Here is a 19,470-nt window from a genome sequence, read left to right as displayed (position 1 = left end):
CTTTAGTAACTTATCGTCTTTTTAGGACATTTTTTACTTCAATATGGTGAACACTGAAGTCACAGAAAGTAAAAGTAAAGAGAGCATTTTAGAGTATAAGAGAATGGAAAAACTTTAAATATGTTATGCTCTTTAAATGTGTTTTCTACAGACTTAATGGTCCCTTTGTTAATTTAAGTTTATAACAATGCTTGAAAAATTAGAATTCTTGGGGTGTTAAAATCATAAAATGAACTCTTTTTTTGCCTTTCACTATCCTTTTAAAATGTATTCAGACCGGGCACAGTGGCTCAAGCCTGTAATCCCAGCACTTTGGGAGGCCGAGACAGGCAGATCACGAGGTCAGGAGATCGAGACCATCCTGGCTAACATGGTGAAACTCCATCTCTACTAAAAAATACAAAAAAATTAGCCAGGCGAGGTGGCGGGCGCCTGTAGTCCCAGCTACTCGGGAGGCTGAGGCAGGAGAATGGTGTAAACCCAGGAGGCGGAGCTTGCAGTGAGCCGAGATCTGGCCACTGGGCGACAGAGCGAGACTCTGTCTCAAAAAAAAAAAAATGTATTCAGTGGGGTAACTTTTTCCTCTGATAATACAGGATGCAAACTTAGACAGTCCATGACTTTTTTGATCTATCCTTCTAAGGTAATTTTAAAAAAAGCCTGCAGTCACTTTGTATCATACATACAATCTTAGTTTAGAAATGAGTACATCCACATTCTCTTTTGGAATGTCATTGCCCTCCTAGGCGATCTTTTTGGGTGGAGTTCCAAATGGCTCCAAGACAGCTTTCTTTTCCACTTCACCCACATCTGCTCCACAGAAGCACTCTTACACATTTTGCCCTTCTGGATAGGAATATAATAGGCTGTCAGTGCTAGTACCTCAGCTAATAGCTAATGCCTTGGTGCACAGGAGCCCCTGATCATATTGTGCACTCCAGGTGGACCCTCTGAAGCCCTTTTCTGTAAACTTGGAGTGAGGGGGAAAGACTCACAACCCAGCTTGCCTCAAAGAGATCCCCCTTCACATATCCTCCACAATCCACACCCACCTTGTGGGTGACTCCATAATAGTTTTGAGACACCTGTTTTGAAATTCTCTGATGAGCCAAGCACAGTGGTTCATTCCTATAATCCCAGTACTTTGGGAGGCTGAGGTGGGAGGATCACTTGAGCCCAGGAGTTCAAGGCTAACCTGGGCAACATAGGGGGAGGCCTCATCGCTACAAAGAATTGACAAAGAATTAGCTAGGTATGGTGGCATGCGTCTGTAGTCCCAGCTATTTGGGAGCTGAGTTGGGAGGATTTCTTAAGCCCAGGAAGCTGAGGCTGCAGTGAGCCATAGTTGTGCCACTGCACTCCTTCCTGGGTGACAGAGCAAGACCCTGTCTCAAAAAATAAAATAAAATTCTCTCATGACAATCTCTCAGTCCTCAAGTTGTTAGTGTTTGATACCTCATGTATCTTGTCACTTCAGCCGAAACTTCTCATTCTACTAAGAAACAGAAAATGCATGTATCTTATTTTTAATACATGTATTAAATTAGCATGCTTGATATACTAAATAGACATGTATAACTTACACAACATTTTCAGATCTTCTAATTCTTAAAGCTATGGACTTTAGTATCCATTTATTAATTAATTCTGCTCATATAATGGGAAGTAGTCAAAAAATTGATAACAGAAAAAACCGTTGGCATTCTGTCTTATGCCTAATCGAACAAATATAGAATACCACCCTCATTTTCAGCAAAGTAGATTTGAGGAGGTAGAGAAAAGAAAAATTTCCAGAACTCATTGATTATTCATTCTAATTTTATTGAGCTTTGTTTAATAAATTTCAAGTTCTAAACAGTTGCTGTCATCTTTGCTTCGTTTATTTAGTGTTTCTCTTTCTGTCTCAAAATCATTTTCAGGACTTTCAAAAATTGTATTATTACAAAGATAGAATCTGACTTCTCGTCCTGTTTTTATAACGTTATTACTTAATATACTACATCTTCTAGAACATAAACATTTCCAAACACCACATTTCTTTTTGTTTTTAAATATAGCAGCTATCATGTGAGTAGCTTTTACATCTTTTACTTTTGCTTTTGATCTTCAACTGAACTTTTGGAGTTATCCACTGAGTACTGTCATTAAAGAAACAAATTTTGGTCATGGAATGCACCTCCTCTAACAGTAATACATAGACATTTATTCACTTTGACTCCACGTGTTGCTTTCATGTTACTTGTATTGTCAGCAAGACAAATGTTCTGTCTTCCCATCCTCTGCTGTAGGATTTCATTGATTTTACAATTATAATCTCTGTTCCAAAAGCAGCAGAGTCCTTTAGGAGTTGGATAATCATTCCAGGAACTGTTGTTGAACCAAGTCTTACCTGGTGCAGATACACGGGGCACACTCCCATCTTCAGGTTGTACCAGAATTTTAGACACTGATTAAAATGTCAAAGTGAAGTCACAACTAGTAGCCTCTGCCATTAATATAACTGAGTAGATAAATGTAAATGTATATGCCACTGACTAAAAAAGCAAAATTGACACTGTGAAACTCAAAAATTCTTTCAGGAAACACTACTCTTTAGAGCGAAGTTGTTACTCAGCTTAAGAATTCTTAAAGTTGGCCGGGCGCAGTGGCTCAAGCCTGTAATCCCAGCACTTTGGGAGGCCGAGACGGGTGTATCACGAGGTCAGGGAATCGAACCCATCCTGGCTAACACGGTGAAACCCCGTCTCTACTAAAAAATATGAAAAACTAGCCGGGCGAGGTGGCGGGCGCCTGTAGTCCCAGCTACTCGGGAGGCTGAGGCAGGAGAATGGCGTGAACCTGCGAGGTGGAGCTTGCAGTGAGCTGAGATCCGGCCACTGCACTCCAGCCTGGGCGACAGAGCGAGACTCTGTCTCAAAAAAAAAAAAAAAAAAAAGAATTCTTAAAGTTAATTTAAGTGTTTTCTGTTATTAAGCAAGTGATAAAGAATTTCATAGACTACAGTTTATATCATCTTTCCTTTATCTGATAATTGCCAACAAGACAAAATTGACATTTTGGGGATGGTATACAGCATGTTGCCGAAAAGAAAAATCTGTTGAGAAACTCTGAAGAGGAGTAGATTCTCAAGGCTACAGAGTCTTAATTTCAAGGTTGCAAAACCAGTCCATGAAATAAAGTGGAAATGGCTCAAAAATAAAGATCAAATGTGAATTTCATCAATAGTTATAAACCCCTCAAAGGAATTCAAAAGAGAAATTTCTCAGATATTTTGTGAAATTCACAGTGGAAATTTCCAAAGGAAATGTCTTATATAACCATTAATATATGTCACATCCCTAACACTTAGCTCCACACATTGCCCTCTTAGTTGAAGTATCTCCAGTACATCTTTGCTTTGTTTCTCTCAGTTTCTCGCTAGCTCATACTCACAAACATAAACCCAGGAACATGCACACATCCCTAGATCAAAGGTTCACATTTAACAAGGGTAATGTTCTTTTTTAGGTCCTTGGAGCTATTTTGCTCTAAGAACCCAACTCTCCTCTTTATTAAATTGTCTATCTTTTGTTATTCTTGTTAAATGAAATCCACCATTAAGATGAGCACAGTGGCTGAGGCAGGAGAATTGCTTGAGCCTGGGAGTTCAAGGCCACCCTGAACAACATCCCAAGACCCTATCTCTAAACAAACAAACAAACAAAAAGTCACCACTAACAGTTACTTGAACATGTACATATTAAGTATCATATATAAACTCACATCAAAATATTACACTGTAAGTATAGAATCTGATGTTCCTATTACCAATATTATTTGGCCTAAGGCCTGGTATAGGAAAGCTTCTCCTATCATTGACAAGTACCCTCTTTGGAAGTGGAATTAAAGCTCCTGCAGTTCTAAAATAAATCACAGTATGTATGATTTTATAGCATAGCACATTTGTAAGTAGTAGTCTATCTCTATTACCACTCTGTCGTTTTAAGATAGGGACTTGAACTCCTACAGTGTCAGTGGTAATAAAAAAGAAAAAGGCTATAAAAACTACCATAAGCAAATTAATGCTGATAAAATTGAGGAGGGAGCTGAAAACTCATTTGGAATCCTGATAATGGGAAAGTCATGAGAGCATCAACAAGAATATTTTGAAGGAAGAATAAAGATAATACTCATTTCACGCATATTCAGTTTGACATGACAGCATGTCAGTTGGAAACAACATGGGAGCATAGGAAAAAAATTAGAAGCTAAATACGGAGATTTGGGAACTGGCCATAAAAAAAATTATATAGGCCAGGCGCAGTGGCTCACGCCTGTAATCCCAACACTTTGGGAGGCCAAGGCGGGCGGATCACGAGGTCAGGAGTTCAAGACCAGCCTGGACAATGTAGTGAAACCCCGTCTCTACTAAAAATACAAAAAAAAAAATTAGCTGGGCATGGTGGCGGGTGCCTGTAGTCTCAGCTACTTGGGAGGCTGAGGTAGGAGAATCACTTGAACTTGGGAGGCAGAGGTTGCAGTGAGCCGAAGTCACACCACTGCACTCCAGCCTGGGTGATACAGTGAGACTGTCTTAAGGGAAAAAAAAGCGTGTGTGTGTGTTTATAGCCCTTTATCTACCATTGCTCTGAAAATTCAAAAGCTCTGAAAAAATCCAAAAGCTCTGAAAATTCAAAGAGGTTGGTTGGTTTTAAAGACTCATTTGGATGCAATTATTAATTCATTATCATTTATCCTACTTAGTATAAATATTCATATATTGTGCTACTTCAGAAATAATTTATTATGGGATATAATAATATATGGAGCAATACTACACTGGGCGTATTGTATATGTGGATATGCATCATGTTAGCCTTCTAAATTCTGAATTCCAAAATACATCTCACCTCAAGAATTTCATAGAAGGAATTACAGACATATAGTTGAAGTCATAAGCGCAAATATAATTTCACAGAGAGAAAAAACACCTCCAGGCCGGGCGCAGTGGCTCACGTCTGTAATCCCAGCACTTTGGGAGGCTGAGGTGGACAGATCACAAGGTCAGGAGATCAAGATCATCCTGGCTAACATGGTGAAACCCCGTCTCTATTAAAAATAGAAAAAGTAGCCTGGCGTGATGGCGGGCGCCTGTAGTCCCAGTTACTCAGGAGGCTGAGTCAGGAGAATGGCGTGAACCCAGGAGGCAGAGCTTGCAGTGAGCCGAGATTGTGCCACTGCATTCCAGCCTGGGCAACAGAGCCAGACTCCATCTCAAAAAAGAAAAAGAAAAAACACCTCCAAAACTGATCCTTGATGTACAGCTACATTTCCATAACCAGGAAGATAGAAAAATAGAAAGGAGGAGTCACATTCAGATGATAAGTACCAACAGAAACAACTCCAAGGAACATTATTGCTTTCTCCCTGACATCTCAGAGTGGGCTTTTTCCCAGCAGTATACAAGTAAAACTTGACAAATGTTAAAATGCATGCTTTTGAGAAGGTAGATTTTAAATACTCATACATAGTACAATGCATGGATCACAGAGTTGCATAAAATTTTAATTGTCTTTTTTTGTGAGATTGTCGTGAAATAAAATGGAGAAACATATGATTTTTCTCCTGCAAATTCTACATTTTGGTTTTTTTGGTGGGGGGAAACCATCTATTTATTAACAATGAAATTGAGTTGGAAATACTTAATCACTCACCCTGATTACCTTAATTGCTTGTGATAGCAAGCAGCACCAATTGTTTTGCTTGTCTTTAGTTTCATATCTGTAACTAGATGTGTAATAGAGGGGAATTCTTTACCAAGAATTACAATAATGAAAATTAAGTTACTGATACTAAGCAAATAAAATGTGAGAAAAACATTTAAAATTGATTAAAACTAGCTTTTTAAGCATTCTACTGTAATATTAGTTAGATAGCCTATTATATGTTTGCACTGATTTTTTAATCATTTTTCAGTTTTACTGAACGTTTTTCCATTATTTTGGTGTATTTTATATTTAAATTACTTCCCCTAAATGTACATTCCAGTGCTTTCGTTCTATGTTTCTTTTTATAATTTCAGGAAATTTTCTTCAGCCTTTAGACATAAAATTCCATCACATAAGGTAATGTAAAGTGTTCATTAAAATAAGTTTAGAATCAAAGAAATTTGACTTGTGGAACCAGAATAAAAGCATTCACATGAGAATTTTTTTTTTTTTTTTTTTTTTTGAGATGGAGTTTTGCTCTTGTCGCCAGCTGGAGTGCAGTGGCGTGATCTCAGTTCACTGCAACCTTTGCTCACGGTCAAGCGATTCTCACTGGCCTCAGCCTCTGAGTAGCGGGATTACAGGCACCGCCACCATGCCCAGCTCATTTTTTGTATTTTTAGTAGAGACAGGGCTTTGCCATATTGGGCAGGCTGGTCTCAAACTCCTGACCTCAGGTAATTCACCTTGCTCGGCCTCCTGCAAAGTGCTAGGATTATAGTTGTGACCCACTGCACCCGGCCACATGAGAATTTTTTAAAGCAGAGGGGAATTTAGTGATGATTTAATCATGCTTGGTTTTATAGTTAAAGAAATCCTAGAGAAGTAAGTGGCTTAAGTGGTTGTGTGCTGGGTAGTGGCAGAGTTAGTTCATTATTTCCCCACTATATTCTGTTGCTGCCTGTGAATAAAAAATGAGAACCATGTTCAAGGAATATTATTTCTTTGTAGCATTTAGATTTGCCGAGATAATAGGAGGGATTGGTAGGATTTTTCTCCTGTATGGTGAAACAGTCATGCTTATTGAACTATGAGATGCCCTTTATACATTACACTACATATATGTTACCTCATATAATCCTATAATAGCCATGTAAGGTAGGTGCTAACATCCCTGTAGAGATGAAGATACTGAGGTTCATAAAAGGTAGTAACTTACCCAAACCGCTTATAAGAACAGCTTATAAGCCAGGGTTGTGTGATTCTATTATTCTGCCACTATATCACATTGTGGCCTCCCGGACCAAGACAGATGAAAAGGGGGAAAAGATTCTGAAAGAATATGTAATGCAGATAAAGTCATTATATTAGGAAACTCAAATTTGATATTTTCTGCTTTTGGCAGATTTGGGGAGCTCCATGATTATGTGCTTCTTGAACAAGCCGACTTCTTCCTGGGTGCCTACCATTTGAAAAGCACTGTTGGGAAAACAGAGAAGTGTAAGACAGAAGAAGCATAAAATAGTTTACTTATTGTCACCCAAACAGATTTAAAAGAATCATTCTCTTTATTCATACAAAATATATTTTATAAATATATTTTCTAATCATAAAAATAATGCATATTAATTTTAGAAAATGCAGAAAGGATAAAGAATTACCAGTAATCCCACCCTAAGTGAGTCAGCACATTTGCCATTCTGATATGCTCCTTTTGGTACGAGTACAGATTCTGACATGTCCGCAGAAAATTAATGTGAGTAGATAATGGAAATCTTTATGTGAATATACTTAATCCAAAAGATACCTCGCACAGCTTTGGTGAAGGGTAATTTACTTTAAGGTGGAACTGAAGGACTATGCTTTTTAGGAAACCCGCAAGATTGGTGGTAAACAGAATAGCTATAATTCAAAATGCAATGAAAGCCTTAGTGTTTGCCTGGACTCTTTAGGCCTGCTGACTAACAGTGGTAATGTATGAAATCGCATTCAACATTCCTTTGACTTTGAAACATCCACTGTGGAATGAGGATTGAAGACAGAGCTGGTGCTCCCACACTGAAAGGTCATAACACCCGTGATTTCAACCACGGAACTGCTCTGCCTTCAAGTCTGGTCCATATCCTTCTCTTGAGTATTACAAAACTCAGAACTAAGTCTCATTATCATTGGAGCAATATTATTCCCTGTTCTAAAATGGTACCACAAATGAATAGACTTAGACTGTAATTCTTTCTGTTGCTCCTTCAGGTAAATCAGTTCAGACAGCTGTATTCCAAAGTCATCAATGATAAGCATGATGATGTCATGGCCAAGTTTGGTGCTATTCTGGCCCAGGGCATACTGGATGCAGGTAAATGTTTTTAAGTCTTCATGATTTATTTATTTAAACTAAATCTAATAAAATAACTGTCTGCTCTAACTATATGACATAATGGAAATTGAGTCTGAGGCAAATTATTCCTGGAGAAAATTTGGAGCCTGCAGTTCGTAGAGATCATGTACATTTAAGAGTACAGGCCTGGGTGGGCATGGTGGCTCACGCCTGTAATCCCAGCACTTTGGGAGGCCGAAGTGGGCAGATCACCTGAGGTCGGGAGTTCAAGACCAGCCTGACCGACATGGAGAAACCCCGTCTCTACTAAAACACAAAATTAGCTGGGCATGGTGGTGCATGCCTGTAATCCCAACTGCTCGGGAGGATGAGGCAGGAGAGTTGCTTGAACCCAGGAGGTGGAGGTTGCAGTGAGCTGAGATTGCGCCATTGCACTCCAGCCTAGGCAACGAGAGTGAAACTCCATCTCAAAAAAAAAAAAAAGTACAAGCCAGGCGTGGTGGTTCACGCGTATAATCCCAGCACTTTGGGAGGCCGAGGTAGGTTTATCACCTGAAGTTGGGAGTTCGAGACCAGCCTGACCAACATGGAGAAACCCTGTCTCTACTAAAAATACAAAATTAACCAGGTGTGGTGGCACAGGCCTGTAATCCTAGCTACTTGGGAGGCTGAGGCAGGAGTATTGCTTGAACCCAGGAGATGGAGGTTGTGGTGAGTCAAGATCACATCATTGCACTCCAGCTGGGACAACAAGAGCAAAACTTGGACTCAAAGAAAGAAAAAAAAAAAAAAGAGTGCAGGCTGTTGGCCGGGAACAGTGGCTCACGTCTGTAATCCCAGCACTTTGGGAGCCCAAGGCAGGTGGATCACCTGAGGTCAAGAGTTCAAGACCAGCCTGGCCAACATGGTGAAACCCCGTCTACTAAAAATACAAAAAAAAATTAGCCAGGAGCAGTGGCATAGGCCTGTAATCCCAGATACTCAGGAGACCGAGGCAGGAGAATCACTTGAACCCGAGAGGCAGAGGTTGCAGTGAACCGCGATTGCTTCACTGCACTCCAGCCTGGTGACAGTGACAGTGGTGACAGTGCCTATCACTTAGTAAAGTGACTGTTGGTTGGTTTTTTGTTTTTTTTTTTTCTTTTAAGACAGAGTCTCACTCTGTCACCCAAGCCGGAGTGCAGTGGCACGAGCATGGCTTGCTGCAGCCTTAACCTCCTGGGCTCAGGCAATACTCTTGCCTCAGCCTCCCAAGTAGCTGAGACTACAAGCATATGTCACCACACCCAACTAATTGTTTAAACTTCTTATAGAGATAGGATCTCACTAAGGGTTTCACTATGTTTCTCAGGCTTGTCTTGAACTCCTGCACTCGAGCAGTGTTCCACCTCGACCTTCCAAAGTGCTGGGATTATAGATGTGAACCACTGTGCCCAGCCAATTTATTTTTCCTTTAATTTTCTTAGTATTATATGAATTTTAAACAAGTTGACATTGAATCATTTTTGAGGAAAACATATTTTAAATAAATTCTAGCAGCCAAATCACTTATAAAATAAATTGAATATTTACCTAATGAATGCATACAGAGCACACTGTGCCATCTGGCTCCAGAATTCTCACTGTCCACTATAATACCATAGTCTGTTTCAAAAGATAGAGTGGTGTGCTTTTAGTTCCTTAGACTTGGAGTTCATTTGACATATGCCTTAACGTTATTATTGGTGACCTTTCAATAGGATAAGAGGAGAAGAGCATATACATACTTCATTGTTCAAGCATGTGATTCTTTTTCTTGATTTACCCTATCCATGTGAATATAATCCTTTTATTTTGCTGATTTGAAAGGTGAGGAATAACATCGCAAGGTTTTATAGTAGTTCTATTATTAAGGAAGCATTTTTTCCACATTATTAGCCATTGTCTTCTAAGAAAAACACTGTTAGCCTTATTTGTTGCAGTCATTCTTTCCTCAGTCAACTAGGAATGTGTGTATATTTGTAGTGAAGGAGATCAGGAAAAGAAGCTGCCATTATTTGATGACTGTCATAAACTTTTGTTTTTAATGTTGTTGGGTTTTCTACTTGCTGAGAGTGTTTTAATCATACCACAGTTTTCAGAGTCCTTTTATAATTTTAGATAATCTCCCTCATATGTCCTCTTTCTTTTAAAAAAAAATCCACATCTCCTTTCTAATTTGATTAATCCTTTTTTCTTTATTAGGTTTGCCAGTAATTTCTCTATTTATGTACTTACTCTGTTCTTTTTTTGTAAATTGTTTATATTTGATCTTATCTTTATTATTTGCTGTTTTATAACTTTGGTGTTCTTTTCTAAATTTTTGAGGCAAATGTTCCTCTCTTTTAACCTATTTGTCTAATGGAGTTTTTTGTTTGGTTGGTTTTTATTTCCCAAGAAGTTGAGAGTTTTCTGGTTAAAATTTGAATATTGAGGCATAGTTTACTTTTCTCTTTCTTTTTAATTTAAAAAATATTTCCTTGCAGCTGTTTATAGATAAAGAAAATATTCTATAAATATTTTAGGTAAAAACCATTTCAATTCTAGATGGTATTGATTCCCTGCCATTTACAAGCTACATATATGGATATCCATAGTTTCTCCCTTCTCATTCTTCACTACCTTCCAATATTTTTATATTATGTGTTTATGTTGTCAACAGTTTGTGATATTTACATTGTCCTCAGAAATCATAATTCTTACAATTGTACGGTCTTAGTTTCATATTTAAATTGATTTAGTGCCCATTTCTTTTATTGCAGCTTTTTCATTCTTAGATTATCTATACTAAGTCTAGACACTTAATTGACTGGATTTTATCAGTAATTAAGTTTTTTTAATTGGGCTTTTAAAAATGTTTAGGAAAAATTGAGTAAGAAATGCAGAGTTTCCGTATGTCCCCTTTGCCCCTCCAATTTCCCCTGTTGTTGGCATCTTGTGTTAGTGTGGTATATTTGCTTAAAATCAATGAACCAATATTAACACATTATTATTAACTAAAGTCCCTAGTTTACATTAGAGTTCACTCTTTATGTTGTACATTTTATGGGTTTTGATAGATCTTTAATGACATATATCTACCATAACAATATCATATAAAATAGGTTCACTACCCTAAAAATTCTCTATGCTTAACCTGTTCATCCCTCCTTGCCCTCCCCATAAGCCCCTGACCTTTTCACCGTCTCCATGGTTTTATTTTATTTTGTTTTAGTAAATAAAGTTAGGAATTTACTGAAAGTTTTTTATAATATCCTCTTACTTTTTCAATGTCTGTGGAATCTGTAGTGATGTCCCCTTTTCATTCTTTTCTTTTAAAAAATTTATTTTATTTATTTTATTAAGGTATGGTTGATAAATAGAAATTGTACATACTGTGTACATGATGTTTGAATATATATATATATATAGTAAAATAGTTAAATCAAGCTAATTATCATATCTGTCTCCTTTCATACTTACCATTTTTTGTTAGGAGAAAATTTAAGATCTCTTTAAGCAATTTTCAAATATACAGTACATTATAATTAGCTGTAGTCATCATGCTGTACTGTAGATCTGCTGAACTTACTGCTCATCCTAATTGAACTGTCTCCACAGTTTTAGTTTTGCCTTTTCCAGATTTTCATAGTTTGAAGAATACATTATGTAGCCTTTTCAGATTACTTCTTTTGGTGGTGAGTATTCAAAACAAGATTTAGGGATAACATTTTACTGCTCTGTAATCTTTTTTTTCTCTTTTAGCTGCCACTTTTTAAAGTGTATGATTTTAGACTGCACCCCTTCACTTGTTTGTTCACCACTACCACAGTTTTTTGCTGGTTTTTACAGTATTAGGGTTACTAGTTACGAATTGGAGGAGACTGCTCTGGGCACACTACCTGTAGGGTAACCCTGCTCTGCAAGGAACAGTACAAAAAAAGAAAACAAATTTTAATTAAAATATAAAATGAAATTACATAATAAGAAAAAATAATTGGGGAAAGATAATTCTGTGTTTCGCCTCTTCTCTGCCAGATTTACTACAAGTCATCTCAGTGTGTTCTCCTTCCTTCCTCTTTCAGCCTCTGTTTATCTTTTCTTTTTCTTCTTTTTTTTTCCTTCTTTTTTTCTTTGTTTGGGGCTTTTTTGCTTTATCTGTTTGTCTTGTGGACCAATCAAGTTTTGGTGCTTCTATTTCTCTTTATTTATAACAATTTTTGCTTTAGACATTTATTACATAAAAGTTTTTTGGTTTTTTTTGGCCCCACTCTGTCATCCAGCCTGGAGTGCAGTGGCATGGTCTCGGCTCACTGCAGCCTCTACCTCCTGGGTTCAAGCAATTCTGCCTCAGCCTCTCCCGTAGCTGGGACTACAGGTGCACGCCGCCACGCCTGGCGAATTTTTTGTATTTAGTGGATTTCACCGTGTTGCCCAGGTTGGTCATGAACTCCTGATCTCAGGCAGTCCACCCACCTTGGCCTCCCAAAGTGCTGGGATTACAGGTGTGAGCCACCATACCCAACCCTACATAAAAGTTCTATACTGTAGTGTTCACTGTTATGAGCATAAAATTAATCTCATGTCCTTTTTTCACTTTTTAATAACCTATCCTTGTAGAATACCATGCTGTAACTGCATTAGAAGAATTTGCAGTCTTGATCTTCTCTCAGTAAAATTAATGGTAATAGGCCAGGCTTGGTGGCTCACGCCTGTAATCCCATCATTTTGGGAGGCTGAAGTGGGTGGATCATTTGAGGTCAGGAGTTTGAGACCAGCCTGGCCAACATGGTGAGACGCTGTCTCTACTAAAAATACAAAAATTAGCTGGGCATGGTGGTGCATGCCTATATTCCCAGGTACTCAGGAGGCTGAGGCACGAGAATCGCTTGAGCCTGGGAGGTGAAGGTTGCAGTGAGCTGAGATTGCGCCACCACACTGCAGCCTGGACGACAGAATGAGACTCTGTCTCAAAAAAAAAAAAAAGAAAGAAAAGAAAAAGAAAATTACTGGTAGTAGAGAAAAGTCTAGAGAGAGCAACTTCAAGGGATGGAATGAAGTTGAAGTTTATGAGAACTCAGTGATTCAGTCTCTTCAGGGAGAAAAGCTGAAGATAAAGAAGATGATTGAAGTTTGTTAAACTGCAAATTATCAATATGATAAACTCTGCCTTGTTTATTAAATCTCAGAATGTTAGAACAAAGGACTAATTTAGCGTCTAAGTTCGAAGAAGATAGATTTCATTGAACTAAAAGGAAATTCAGCTTCAAAGTTAGATCAAATAGCACGTTAGCTAGGCATCCTTTTCCTCTCTTCTGCCCTCCCCAGCTTCCATCCCAGGTTAGTTACTATGTCTTAGTGAAATGCTCCCACTAGCACCCAGGTTTATAGCTATCATAATAGTTTCATGTCTTATTTTAATTACTGAATTATCTGTCTTCTTTGTGAGACTGGAGTCTCCTTAGGATCTTTTCCAGTATGTTGTTAACAATCCTCAATATATAGTAAGCATTCAGTGAATGGGAGTTAGCATAGGGAAGAGTACAAGTAGACAATAAATGTATATAATTCATTTCTATTGGAAAAACAAAATTAAAGTATACCTGGCCTTTTTTTCAGATGAAAATTTTAAATATCTATAGTGGAGTATTAAGAAAATCTAGATTATTTGGTTGAACAGTAGAACCCTGATTCTTATAAAAATTAAAATGCTGTTTGGTTTAGTAAAGTCAAGTCAGTGTTTGGTTCTTGACTCCAAGCAAAATGTGAAGGTGCCTGTAAAACACTGAGATCAAGAGAAGAGAAATGTGAGCAACAGGAATCCACATTGGAATTCAAGTTAAGGCCCTGATTAGGCACAGACAAGCCCCATTTTTATAGGATATATTATTTAAAAGAAGATATTTGCATTTCAAAGTTCTGTGATCCAGCACTAACACTGTTACCATCTAGCGCATGGGCCAAATCTGACAATGGTGTATTTTGTTTTGCCTGCCTAACAAAATTTGCAGGATTTTGGTCAAAATCCAGAGTCTACTTTTAAAAACAAAATGACCTAGTGACCCTGGACCTACACTCTAGTAAGATGTTCCCTTTAAATAGAACTTGTATTTTCCAGTTTGCTTCAGTTTTAAAAACAAAATGACCTAGTAACCCTGGACCTACACCCCTAGTAACAAGCTCCCTTTAAATAGGACATGTACTTTCCAGTTTGCTTCAGTCCCCACTGCTCCCAGCCCACTTACTCCTTCTTTGTTTACTTGACTCGTTCCTAAAGGCATTTGAGTTTGTAATCTGTCATAGCCTCCTAGAATCTCAGCCTTACAAGGACTCACCAGCTCTCCCCAACTGATGGCTTGGATCTTAGCTCTAGTTCACTGGCTTTCAAACTTTATCTACACTCTGTAGAGTAATAGTCCAGGGCAGCAGTCCACAACCTTTTTGACACCAGGGACAGGTTTCGTGGAAGACAATTTTTTTTTCCACGAGAAGAGTGGGGTGGTTTCAGGATGAAACTTTTCCACCTCAGATCAGCAGGCATTAGATTCTCATAAGGAACGTTCGGCCTAGATCCCTCTCATGCGCGGTTCGCAATAAGGTTCACACTGCTTTGAGAATCTAATGCCACTGCTGAGTTGACAGGAGACAGAGCTCAGGTGGTAATGCCCACGTGCCCTCCACTCACCTCCTGCTTGCGGCCTGGTTCCTAACAGGCCATGGACAGGTCTGTAGCCCCAGGATTTGGGGATCCCTGGTTCCAGGCCATATATTCTCCCAGCAGTCCAAACTTCTGATTAAACAGAAGCAGCTCTCATTTCATTCTTTTACATACTGTGTTTCCTTAGAAAAATTTCAGTTGAATCAAGGGTTAGAGGTTAAGTTTTCTTTTTCTAGTTCAAGTGTTCAAATTCAACCCCTCATTTTGCTAATGGGAGAAAAGGACTTAGAAATAAAGTGTTTTGTTCGTGGTTACAGGGCTAGTTAATGTCAGAGCTCCTCCCACCAATTTAAGTGGTTTAATAATTCGCAGGGTAATGCTCAGTGCTTTCTTAGATTTTTATGTAGCTGCATATAAATCTTCATAATTTGTAAGGGATATTTCTCAAAATTCTAGTAATGTTTATGCTGCTTAGCACCTAAAAGACCAAGAGTCAGAACATATTCTTTACTGTTTTATATAAATTTTTATAAATGTGTAAGTATATTATAAATATGTATTTGCATATGATTGAAGCAGAAAGAGTAAAACTAAGCAAACAGTATCTATGCTTGCCTCTGCTATTGTGTGCAAAAAGTATATACTAAAACTTTACTTTTATTAGCACATGAAAAACCAATACATAATGCAGATTAATACTTAATTTAGCATCACAGTTTTGATACCCTTCAGGGCTAGTTTTTGAAAAACGCCTGCCTATAGAGAAAGTAAGTCAAGATGTGTGCTGAATCCAGTTAAAAGTATACTTCCAATTTTGCAGAGCCTGGATAACTCACTAATTCCAAGAACTGCATATTAGACTGCACATATGAATTGTGCTTTTAGAATCATCACCAGATGTTTCCCTACTGCAGCACTTACAAATCTTTATTATTGCCTGGGCGTGGTGGCTCACTTGCTTGTAATCCCAAGACTTTGGGAGGCTGAATCAGGAGGATCACATGAGGCTAGGAGTTTGAAACTAGCCTGGGCAACATAGTGAGACTTCCATCTCTACAAAAAATTTAAAAGTTAGCCAGGTGTGGTGGTGCGCACCTGTAGTCATAGCTACTTGGAAGGCTAAAGCAGGAGTATCCCCTGAGGCCAGGAGGTCGAGGCTTCTGTGAGCCATGATCGTGCGGCTGTACTTGGGTGCAGTGTTTCACTCTGTCACCCCGAGCTTGGGTAACAGAGTAAGACCCTGTCTCTCTAAAAAAAAAAAAAAGAAGAAAGAAAGATATCATTATTATTGTCCTACTATAATAATAGGACAATATTATTATTGTTCATGGTTTCTCTCTTTTTCTGCAGGTGGTCATAATGTCACAATCTCCTTACAGTCCAGAACTGGTCACACTCATATGCCTTCTGTGGTTGGCGTCCTTGTATTTACCCAGTTCTGGTTCTGGTTTCCTCTTTCACACTTCCTGTCATTGGCTTATACCCCTACCTGTGTCATTGGCCTTAACAAGGACTTAAAGGTATGTCTGTGAGACCTCAGCTTTGTAGTATTTCCTATTCACCGTATCTTATTCATATTTACCACCCACTTGCAAGGATTTCCATTAAATTTTAAAGATGAGTTAACATCTTATAATAACATTTTCCCTTCAAGTTGAATCATCAACTTTTCGAATGGTATATGTCATTGAAAGTTTTGAAAATCGTATCTCCTTACTAGCTGTGTAACCTCAATTAGTTGAGAACGAATGGTGTGCAAGGGGGCTAAATATAAAGATATGAAGAGGCTTTATATACCACTCTGATGAATTTTGTTTAATACTAAAGGCTTGGAACCGTTGAAGGATTTCAGATGATAAATGGACATGAGATTTCCATTTAGAAAGATCTTTCTGGTATCAGTGGAAACACATTACAGTGCTATTGTAGTAATCTGGGCAAGGAAGAATGCCCAGATTAAATTAAATCTTTCAGATTTAGTTTTTCAGAGTTATCTGATGCTCGAGTGGTTGATGGAAGACAGAATTGTTACTAAAGGGAAAAGGCAAAATAGGAGGATGACCCTTTGGTAGAAGCAGAAAACAAGACCAACAGTGAGGAGCTAGGGAATCTGTTGGAATGAAACTGCTCACTTAAGTCAGAAATTTAAGGCACTGCATGCCCTGAGATCACATTTGTAGTCATATTTTTTTAGTGGAGTTTATGTTTAGGTCTTTCTTAGTCCTGTGACTTGATGATTCATCTTCTTGTTCTTTAAAAGTCAAAAGGCTTTTTGACCTCTAAATAACTCTTACATCTTGTCACCACCGTTGAAATGTTCTAAATTTTCAGAGTGGAAAAGTTTTAGGCTTAAAACTGGCAAAAATAGAATATTTCTTTGTATTGATTTTTCAGTATAGCTGTACAGCCAGTTATCCTTTGTTAAGTGTTTTGGTATGAAAACTGCTCATGTTTGTAAATATTGAGGAGCTTTATTGTCAGAACAAGAATCCCTTGGTTTCCCAATCCCTCATTGTAATTAAACATCCTGTATAACCTATTTTATTCTCTGCCAAACAATTTTATGATTGCTGTTTTTACTCTTTGTAATGAAAATGGGATGGAGAAGATAAGTTTCCTTGTCCTTATGGTGGTGTTTATTATCATCCTCCATCAATGCAGATTGGGTAAATAGAGAAAAATTCAGACCAGGTGTGGTTGTGCACATTTGTAGTCCCAGCTACTTGGGAGGCTGAGGCAGGAGAATCGCTTGAACCCGGGAGTCAGAGGTTGCAGGAGGCGGAAGTTGCCCCCCTCCTTTCCAGTTGGGGAAACAGAGTACCTCCTTCCAAAAAAAAAAAAAAAAGAAAGGAAGAAAGAGGGAGGGGGGGAGAGGGGGGGGGGGGGGGGGGGGGAGAGAGAGAGAGAGAGAGAGAGAGAGAGAGAGAGAGAGAGAAAGGAAAAATTCAGACCAAAAAATTTTAAAACTGGTCACTAGGTAATGATTATACAGGCTAGTGTAAGTTATTAGTCTGGTACAAAGAAGGGAAATGGCAGTTTGTATGCGGGATAGACCATCAAATGCTTTACAAAGGAGAGAACAGTTGATCTGATGCTCACACCATGAATAGGACTTACCCATTGAAGCAGGTTGGTTTGTTCATAAAGATAAAGGGATGCCCATTCAAAGGCACAGAGATTAAGAAAAGTATAGAGAACTGCAGGTAATTCTGTAAAGAATCTAAAAACTAAATCAGTAAAAGAAGACATGCCTTTCAGAGAGGAGTCATAACATAGTTGAACATATAGCCTGCATTAAAACTTTGGTCTCCTTTTGTATCTGTATGTTTGTGGAGAGCACAGAATACTTAAAGCCAATGTTATTTTAATGGAATTTCTTCAGATGCCGAAAGTTCAGTATAAATCGAACTGTAAACCATCCACATTTGCATATCCTGCCCCTCTGGAAGTACCAAAAGAAAAAGAAAAGGAAAAGGTAGGTTCTTTGTTCCTTTTAAGCAGCATTTGTACTTACATATAGGCCACTGAGTATTTTACTTTTTCTTTAAATATGTTTTATGTTTTAAGAGTAACTTCTTATGCTAACATTTGACATTACACAAGAATATGCAGTAAAAGTCCTTTTCGTCTCTTGGTCATCCAAGTCTCATTGTCACAGGAGTCACAACTTCTGAATCCCTCTGAAGGTTTTCTCTGCACATGTCAGTACTTTTTATACCACAAATAGAATTATTCTCTACATACTTTTCTGCATCTTGTTGTTTTCACATTAACCATATTTTTTTTTTAAACTTTCAATGTATACAGATCCCATTTTTTCCCAGAGCTGCAAAACAATGCCTTTACTGTGTGTAGTACTGTTTGTTTTACCAGTTTTTTCTTTGATATTCATTTAAGGTTATTTCTCATTTGTTACCCCTACACAAGTGAGCCTGAAATTGAAAGTCTTTATACACATTTATTTGTGCACTGTGTGAGTATATCTGTAGGTTAGAATCCTGAATGTGAGGTTACTTGATCAAAAAGTAATGCACATTATGTTCATAATTATTAACTAATTTGCCTTTCAAAATGGACATAATCACTTTATACTCCTACCAACTGTGTATGAGGACACTCCTGTATTAAATCAAAGAACAATACATTAAAGAGTTCTACTTGCCCATAAAATTTTACTCAGTAAAATTATACTTTTTTGATACCTTATATATAGGAAAATGGCTCTTTCTCTCATGATAATGTTCATATTGGCCAGTTGTTGATTATTTGCTGTAAATTTTGTGTATAAGTAAGGATAATTAACCAAATTTGAGGTGGCAGTTAAGGAATATCCTTGACAGCATCTTGTTTCATCAGCTATGTTTCAGACCCTCCTTTGGGTCTGCAACAGTCAGCATTTACACTAGTATTGCGCAGCTTTTCACCTTTGTTTTCAGTGAGACCCATGAAGGAGAATAATACAGACTAACCACTCACACACTGTGTATTGGCATTGTAAGACGTGTAGTCCAGAGAGAATATCTCTACAGCCAGCACTGAAGGAAATTGTTCTATTTCCCATTGCTTTCCCATAAAGCAAAAAGGCGATAGCACCCTCAAGTCTCAATTTTGGAAGTACATGATAGCAAATTCATATCCAAGGTAGGCTACAGATCAAAAAAGGGAAGAGTTATATTGGACACAAGCCCTCAAGAACTAAAGATTCACTTGATGACAAGAGTAGTAAATTATTTCAATAAATGTCCTGTTTAGTTTTCCCATTTATTCTTTGATTTTATATATATATATATATA

General features: G+C 37.9%; 1 protein-coding gene across 1 annotated transcript in view; it reads left to right on the top strand.

Moving 5' to 3' along the window:
• Positions 1-19,470, top strand: part of PSMD1 (proteasome 26S subunit, non-ATPase 1) — a 129,972-nt gene that overhangs the window by 102,322 nt on the left and 8,180 nt on the right. The window contains 3 exon segments of the mRNA XM_017886359.1: positions 7,938-8,040; positions 16,028-16,197; positions 18,060-18,152. Of these exon segments, the coding sequence (XP_017741848.1) occupies positions 7,938-8,040; positions 16,028-16,197; positions 18,060-18,152 (366 nt within the window).

Source organism: Rhinopithecus bieti, unplaced genomic scaffold (genome assembly GCF_001698545.2).
Source record: "Rhinopithecus bieti isolate Rb0 unplaced genomic scaffold, ASM169854v2 scaffold_13704, whole genome shotgun sequence".
Classification (NCBI taxonomy): Eukaryota; Metazoa; Chordata; class Mammalia; order Primates; family Cercopithecidae; genus Rhinopithecus; species Rhinopithecus bieti.
Note: the sequence above shows the minus strand (reverse complement) of the source record. Positions and strands in the feature narration are given on the sequence as shown.